The sequence below is a fragment of the Aegilops tauschii genome, chromosome 1 (genome assembly GCF_002575655.3).
Source record: "Aegilops tauschii subsp. strangulata cultivar AL8/78 chromosome 1, Aet v6.0, whole genome shotgun sequence".
In the NCBI taxonomy this organism is placed as follows: Eukaryota; Viridiplantae; Streptophyta; class Magnoliopsida; order Poales; family Poaceae; genus Aegilops; species Aegilops tauschii.
This window is the reverse complement of record NC_053035.3, coordinates 40,042,588-40,051,627: the sequence shown is the minus strand read 5'-3', so window position 1 is coordinate 40,051,627 and position 9,040 is coordinate 40,042,588. Positions and strand designations below refer to the sequence as shown.

General features: G+C 41.5%; 1 protein-coding gene across 1 annotated transcript; it reads right to left on the bottom strand.

Moving 5' to 3' along the window:
* Window positions 1–6,483: 6,483 nt before the first annotated feature.
* LOC123494776 (uncharacterized) lies at window positions 6,484–8,522 on the bottom strand. Its single transcript, XM_045231157.2, has 4 exons — window positions 8,355–8,522; window positions 8,175–8,267; window positions 7,939–8,043; window positions 6,484–7,252 (listed from the first exon to the last, which is right to left on the bottom strand). The coding sequence occupies exons 1-4, from the start codon at window positions 8,520–8,522 to the stop codon at window positions 6,878–6,880; spliced, it is 741 nt and encodes a 246-aa protein (XP_045087092.2). The 3' UTR covers window positions 6,484–6,877.
* Window positions 8,523–9,040: the final 518 nt, after the last annotated feature.

Here is a 9,040-nt window from a genome sequence, read left to right as displayed (position 1 = left end):
CTCACATAGATCAAGGGATGTAGCTGAAAATTGGAGGAGGGCACTTATATGATCACATTAAGAGGCATGCAAAATTTAAACTCATTTGGATACTCCTAGCTAGTACTTCCTTCACAAAGCCTTCTGTCTGACAGAAACTTTGAAAAATCACTGAGGAAGATTGGCTAGGCAAATAAAGTTGAATTTTGGCATGTGGCAATGATTTGGACATGAAAGAATTCCCAAAAAGTTTGGGAGAAACTTGGAAAAGATAAGTGACACTTCCTACATAAAATGCCATTCAGGACAGAATAGAAGAAGGAATACTGGGGAATTATTTTTGAAATGGCCAAGGAAATGTTTGGGCATATATGATCAAGATATGACCCAAACAATTTATGAGAATTATTTGGGAATTTTGGTAGTGACAGAAACATAGGTTGCTTCACAACCTAGAGCACTTGAGCTTATTCCTTTAATAGAAAAGGAATTTTCCCCAAGAAAAAGAATTATGGAGTTGGGCTAGGATGGAAATGGCATGGTCTTGGGATGATTTTGAGGATGATTAGCCACTTGGGAGAAGAAGAAATTATGATCTCCCAGGTTTCAAGGCCATAGAACCACTCCAAAAAGAAAAATCAGAGAAGAAACCAAATAAATCAAAGGAAAAAGAAAAGGGCCAAAAACAATGTTGTTACAAACCTCCCCCCCCCCTTAAAGAAATCTCGTCCTCGAGATTTGGTTGCTCAGGGAACAAGTATGACTTGAGGACACCGTATGCAACTCGGGTATCCTTTTCCTTTATTGTTCCATCAAGAATTTCATATGATTTTCTTACCTCGCTCTGGGGTGGTTTGCTTCACCTTCCCCATATTCTAACAGGTTTCTGCTCATATACCAAATCCTTTTACTGACGTTGATTCTCTCATATCTGCGGTGATATCCAATGGATCTGAGCATAAATTCCTTTTTCGTAAAAGTTTTTACTTCTGCCATGGTGTTTGCTGAAACAAATGCATGTCTTCTGGGTTCCATAAATGCTGAGAATCATGGCCATAGGGGGTACTGATTTATCCTGATTTATTTATTTGGCTCAAGCATGAGCTATGTACCAAAAATTCGACTGCCTTCTGTCCTGAGCAATATAAAGGGGTATGTATTTACAGTTGTACCATACCTCAAATGTTAATATCTTGAGACTGGCCTGACAGGGTTGCTGGCGGGAAAATACTCTTCATGACAGGTTGTCTGTATACTTGGTTCCATTAGTGAGTATACCTGGTCTGAGCTGATGGTTCAGCTTTTGATTTACCCATGTTGTCGGTATACCCATCTGCGTTAATATGCTATGATGCTTTAACACTGCCATTGAAGTCAAACTGCTGAGATTGCAAAGGAATCTTGGATCTGATAGAACAGACTTGGATATTCCACACTAACCATTCTAGGCAGATGTTGTGGGGCAAACGGGATAGCAGAATATGAACTTCTTGTAGAACATAGTAGGCCTCTGAGAGTATGCCTTTGTAGATCCATATGGAAATTATGGCCTCCAACTAACTTGGGTATCTGGACCCTGATGGTCGTGCAAAAATCATCATACCTTTGATGTTAGTCTTATCCTTTGACGGTCATTATTTTATTTGTCAGGGTACCGTACTAAAATAGCTTGGCCACATATGTCCGTGATTCTTCGTATGACCATGTATGTGGTTATTGCAATATTTTTGTTATGATTCCTTGTGCTTATGCCCTGACCTCGGTCCGTACATATCTGACATATATTCGGGGCCTGTTGCGGTACCGAGCTTGCTTGTCGATCCTTGTATTACATGAGATGTATCTTTGCTTATCTTCATTCGCATGTCTCATGAGGTTGTTGAATCCCTACCTTTCTTAGGTATATCTACTTGATCTTTGTCGCATCTCGTATGAGTGACTGGTATGGCCGGGGATACATGCTCACCATATGTAAGAAAGATAGGCCACCGAACACTCGATCCTTGCGGTAGGCATATGTCTTGACTGAATTGTACTTCTGACAAAATTATTGCAAATCTGATCCTTGAACTGCGCTGCCATATACTGCCAACTCACCGTATAATCTCTGAGGATGGTGTAATAATGTGTTACTGACGCAGACTGAGTGGCTTACGAGAGAATCCATCTAAGTAGCTTGCTGAGGAATACTTGCTAGCTTCTGCTCGGGGCTTTTGTCTGGGTAGCGTGGAGAAGAAATCGCGATAGCTTACAAACGAAGCTTGACCTGAGTATTATACTGGTGAAGCCTGGGTTTCGTACTTGAGAAGCTTCTCCTCCGGTTGCTTGTTGGGAAAGATTCATTCCCCTCTGTCAGAAGCTTTCACTAAGGTATCTTGCCGAGAAAGACTGGGTATCTTGGACCGGAATCTGTTCAAATATTGCACTGTGGAAAATTTAGAAGCCTTGCACCATGCGCTTCTGACGATAACGTGAGGAAGAAGACTAAGTTTCTCATATCCAAAACTTCATATTGTGATATGCAGACTAAAAGCCATACACACACCCATAATATTCTGTGACTGATTCCTTGCATGAGAAAATTTTGTTTGACTGTCTTCCTTGATCATAACACATTCTGCCTTTCTTTCCGATGATAACCTATTTCAAGCATCATTCATTGCTGAGCCAGACCTTGTATATGAGCCATACCTTTGACTGAAAATATTCCATTGGTCTTGCAACTGACTTGTCTTTCTGTTGGCTTGATCATTATTGCTGTGATGATTTTGTATTGATGTAGACTCGATGCTGATAATCAATCCAAGACACCATTGGTATTCTGAGCAGAGATATTAATGCGGTTGACTGGGCAGACCATAATGTTCAGCTGAGCTTCTTCCAAATTTGTAAAATCATTATTGCTTCTTCGAATCTGGTGTCTCTTGATGAGAAATTTCCATAAGGGGAAATAAGGTAACGCCGAGGGCCCAAAAGAAGAATCAAAAGAAACAACTCAACAAAACAAAAGCACACAATCAATAAATTCACACACAAACAAAGGCACATATTACTGCTAGTCACACAATATGCATGCCTACTTAAGCACTGCTACCTCTTGAGCACTGCGTTGGTTTTCCCTTGAAGAGGAAAGGGCGATGCAGCAAAGTAACTTAAGTATTTCCCTCAGTTTTTGAGAACCAAGGTATCAATCCAGTAGGAGACCACGCGCGAGTCCCACGCACCTACACAAACAAATAAGAACCTCATAACCAATAGGTTTCACTAGTGGTTTCTCTCGAGAGCATAAGTATTACGGTGGGTAAACAAATTACTGTCGAGCGATTGATAGAATTGAGCATAGTTATGAGAATATCTAGGTATGATCATGTATATAGGCGTCACGTCTACGACAAGTAGACCGAAACGATTCTGCATCTAGAGTATTAAATTCATAAGAACAGAGTAATGCTTTAAGTAAGATGACATGATGTAGAGGGATAAACTCATGCAATATGATATAAACCCCATCTTTTTATCCTCGATGGCAACAATACACGTGTCGTTTCCCCTACTGTCACTGGGATCGAGCACCGCAAGATTGAACCCAAATCTAAACACTTCTCCCATTGCAAGAAAGATCAATCTAGTAGGCCAAACCAAAATGATAAGTCGAAGAGACTTGCAAAGATAACCAATCATACATAAAAGAATTCAGAGGAGATTCAAATATTGTTCATAGATAAACTTGATCATAAACCCACAATTCATCGGATCTCGACAAACACACCGCAAAAGAAGATTACATCGAATAGATCTATAAGAAGATCGAGGAGAACTTTGTATTGAGATCCAAAGAGAGAGAAGAAGCCATCTAGCTAATAACTATGGACCCGAAGGTCTGAGGTAAACTACTCACGCATCATCGGAGAGGCTATGGTGTTGATGTAGAAGCCCTCCGTGATCAATGCCCCCTCCGGCGGAGCGCCAGAAAAGGCCCCAAGATGGGATCTCACGGGTACAGAAGGTTGCGGTGGTGGAAATAGGGTTTTGGCTCCGTCTCTGATCGTTTGGGGGTACGTAGGTATATATAGGAGGAAGAAGTATGTCGGTGGAGCAACATGGGCCCCACGAGGGTGGAGGGCGCGCCTAGGGGGGTAGGCGCGCCCCCCTGCCTCGTGCTCTCCTTGTTGATTGCTTTACGTAGACTCCAAGTCCTCTGGATCACGTTTGTTCCGAAAATCACGTTCCCGAAGGTTTCATTCCGTTTGGACTCGGTTTGATATCCTTTCCCTTCGAAACACTGAAATAGGCAAAAAAACAGCAATTTGGGGTGGGCCTCCGGTAAATAGGTTAGTCCCAAAAATAATATAAAAGTGTATAATAAAGCCCAATAATCATCCAAAACATAATATAATATAGCATGGAACAATCAAAAATTATAGATACGTCGGAGACGTATCAAGCATCCCCAAGCTTAATTCCTGCTCGTCCTCGAGGAGGTAAATGATAAAAACAGAATTTTCGATGAGGAATGCTACTTGGCATAGTTCTCAATGTAATTCTGTTAGTTGTGGTATGAATATTCAGATCCAAAAGATTCAAGATAAAAGTTTAATATTGACATAAAATTAATAATACTTCAAGCATACTAACTAAGCAATTATGTCTTCTCAAAATAACATGGCCAAAGAAAGTTCATCCCTACAAAATCATATAGTTTGGTCATGCTCCATTTTCATCACACAAGAATGCTCTCATCATGCACAACCCCGATGACAAGCCAAGCAATTGTTTCATACTTTACTAATCTCAAACGTTTTTCAACTTTCACGCAATACATGAGCGTGAGCCATGGATATAGCACTATGGGTGGAATAGAATATAATGATTGGGGTTATGTGGAGAAGACAAAAAAGGACAAAGTCTCACATCAACGCGGCTAATCAACGGGCTATGGAGATGCCCATCAATTGATGTTAATGTGAGGAGTAGGGATTGCCATGCAACGGATGCACTAGAGCTATAAATGTATGAAAGCTCAAGAAAAGAAACTAAGTGGGTGTGCATCCAACTTGCTTGCTCACGAAGACCTAGGGCATTTCAGGAAGCCCATTTTTGGAATATACAAGCCAAGTTCTATAACGAAAAATTCCCACTAGTGTATGAAAGTGACAAAACAAGAGACTATCTATCATAAAGATCATGGTGCTACTTTGAAGCACAAGTATGGAAAAAAAGGATGGTAGCATTGCCCCTTTTTATTTATTTCTTTTTTTGGCCTTTCTTTTTTTCTTTCTTTTGGTCTTTCTCTTTTTTTATTGGGACAATGCTCTATGAATGATCATCACACTTCTATTCATTTACAACTCAATGATTACAACTCGATACTAGAACAAATTATGACTCTATATGAATGCCTCCGGCGGTGTACCGAGATGGGCAATGAATCAAGAGTGACATGTATGAAATAATATGCATGGTGGCTTTGCCACAAATATGATGTCAACTACATGATCATGCAAGGCAATATGACAATGATGAAGCGTGTCATGATAAACGGAACGGTGGAAAGTTGCATGGCAATATATCTCGGAATGACTATGGAAATGCCATAATAGGTAGGTATGGTGGCTATTTTGAGGAAGATATAAGGAGGCTTATGTGTGATAGAGCGTATCGTATCACGGGGTTTGGATGGACCAGCGAAGTTTGCACTAACTCTCAAGGTGAGAATGGGCAATGCACGGTACCGAAGAGGCTAGCAATGATGGAAGGTAAGAGTGCGTATAATCCCTGGACTCAACATTAGTCATAAAGAACTAACATACTTATTGCAAAAATCTACAAGTCATCAAAAACCAAGCACTACGCGCATGCTCCTAGGGGGATAGATTGGTAGGAAAAGACCATCGCTCGTCCCCGACCGCCACTCATAAGGAGGACAATCAAAGAACCACTACAAGAAAGTCGTTAATCTATGACAGTCAGTGTCCGTCACAGACATGGCAAAAACTGTCAAGGATGGCCGGGCGTGACGGTCCGAAAATCCGTCATGTATATCGCGTCATAATTTGCCCACCCGCCCATCCTTGACGGATTTTTGTTTCCGTCATTAATTATGACGGTCTATCACCGTCACCGATCTGACCCCCGGCCCGCCCAAGGCCCGGTCCTCTGTGACAGACTGTTCCGTCACAGATTTACATGACGTGTAGAAAGACAAGTCCCATGTGGCATCTCCCGCAATCTGACGTGGCGCCAACGTGGAGATGACGTGGCGCCAGCATGGAGATGACGTGGCGCCAGCGTGGAGATGACGTGGCGCCAGCATGGAGCTGATGTGGCGCCAACGTGGAGCTGATGTGGCACAGTGTAAGCCGATGGCATTCGGCCCAGTGTGGTTTGGCCCATTTATTTTAGTACAGGCAGGCCTATGCCATTTTACCGCAGCTGGTTGGCCCGTTTGTTTGGTCCATAATCATTTACACTCTCGTTGGCCCATTTCCACGTGTTCAATATGCACATCAGCCCATTAAAATTATACGGCACCTGTATTTTTTTTAGCCAGAAAGTGTGTTTCGAGGCCCACTTTATTCGGCCCATTAGTGTTAACTCTATCCAACCCAGCCCTTCTTTGTTTCTACACAAAATGGGTTTCCAGGCCTAAGAGCTTACATCTCCAGATCCAGCACAAATACATAAAAGAAGAACAACATCACAAAGCACAGTAACATTGAGCTTACATCTCCAAATCCACCAACAATGGAGCAGCAAAATGCAACCATTTTGCATCCAACAGTGTGCAGTTTGCACAACAAAATCAGTACAAAATAAGAAGGTAGGTTCTAGTAGTATATCACATTCAGATAGCTTCCATGCATCAAGTAGAGACGACGGCTGATCTTGGACAAACAACTTACCCTTGAGCTGATCTTGCTTGCAACTGACTTAGCAAAAAGTCCAGTTTTGCATCCATCTCAGCTTGCTTCTTCTTGTTGTCCTCATCTCTCTTCATGTGCTCCTCATGTTGCCTGGTCCTTGCTTCTTCGGACTCCTTCAACTGCATGGTCAAGGTGCCAACAAGTGCCCGAAGCTCGACATTGCCCCTCTTTGCCAATTCTGCTTGACAGTTGCTATCGCTAGATCTCGCATGGACATGCTGGATCCCCACATGCTGAAGAAACCTTGGCTTCTTAGTTTGCTTAGCAAGCACTTCAGCTACAGCCTCGGTCGCGGAGTTCGATTCCTGTCCATCTTCTGTAGGCTGAGAGGCCTTGTTTTCCATCTCGGTCTAGCAATGCAAGCAACAAACATGCTTATAAGACGGCTTAAGCACAAGTAGAGAAGACAACATCAGCAAGCTTACATGCATCGTCTTTGTAAGGAAAGCTATCGTGCATCCTTTACAAGTAGACACTTGTGATAACAGTCGAATTAATCTTTTTTCTGTGCGGAGGTGATTCAAATTATTCATATATACTATCATCTACAACAAAGTGGACTATTTCCTGATTTAACTAGAAGTGAGTAATGTTTAAATCAAATTATTTCTGGAGGTCAGTCTATAATATATATATACACACACACTAAAAATATAAGACATTGAGGATGGCCGAAACTACAATATATAAAGCCAAATAATAGATTAATAAAAAAATCTGTAATTTTAGGTGGCGACTGGTCACATGTCAAAGTGATTATGCGCATTTATTAAAGACATTTCATCTAGCCATATACTAAATCAAAACTGATGTTTTTCAATCGCTTCAAAACTTATCAGTTGTATGAAAATAAAAAAGGGCACAATCATACAGGACAGGCTATTACAAGACAGTTAAGTGAACATGTTAACATTTTCAATTAAGATACACTGACATTTGATTATCAGTTTCAATCTGGTGGAGTAACTCAAACAATATTAGTTCTAGTAAGCCAAAAGGTAAAATGATGGTTGGTAGTCTTTTGAAGCTGACTTACAATTGCAGCTTGGACAACACCGGTGTAGCTTTTCTTTTTCTTGCTGTAGTGGTACTCCTTGAACAAATCCAATGCAGTGGGTTCTTTATCTTTGTATTTGTCTCCCTGGAAACAACCAATATGAAGGCAAGGGAGCATCATACACAGTTACTACATGGACGCAACAGTTAACATGAACCTATAGTCAAGAATATTTCTCATGACAATGCACATCCAGAGCGACATGTTTGACTTACCAGATTATCACAGTGCACAGGGTAGCTACGCGAGCCAGTGGTTTGGTGAAACTTAACTTGAGCTCGATTATTTTTGTTAGTTTCACATATCCCCTACATCAAGAGACCAAATACATGTAAGGCACAATTTCTTGATTAGCATGTAGAAGGCGAGAGATTGGTCTCGAGGAAGAAACATACCATCTTTTTGGGATCCTTCCAGCTTTCCACTAGCTCATTCCACTGCTCATCAGTCATCGAGGGGACAGGAGACGTTCTCCTCACCAAATGGAGTGGGTGATGGATAAAATACTCTTTCTTGAGCCTGTATCGTTGTTGGTGAGGGTCAAAAACATGTGTAAGTATCATGATTGCACATAATTGACACAATAGGAAAAATTGACAGGTTGATAGCAATTTGAGGGAGAAAGGCTTGGACTTTGTACTTGCACCAACTTTTCCTACAAAGTTCTTGAAGATCCCATCTCGGACATGTCCATCTGGGTCCTTGTAATCCTTCCAGCGCTTAAACACGGGCATATGGTGTCTAACTGTGACGTTGCATTCAGTTGCGAACTTTGCAGCAAGAAGAGGTGCCTCCGGCCTTAACTTCCCTTCGGGAATGACAAGCGGCAGTTTGCCCTGCCGGCGTCGAGTGATCCTTTCTAGACCTTTTCCCAAATTGGGGCCCCTTTCCCTTGGCTCCTCATAGGATTGTGGACCTGAAAAGAAGGTAAAATCAAGAATGGATACAATTAAACCGCAATTACACGTATAGAAGTGTATTAATAAATGGAGAACGTCGTTTCAAAATGAGTAACTATAACAGGAGGAATTAAGCTCACAAAAAAAGTCAAGGCAATATACTAGTAACCATATGGCAACAA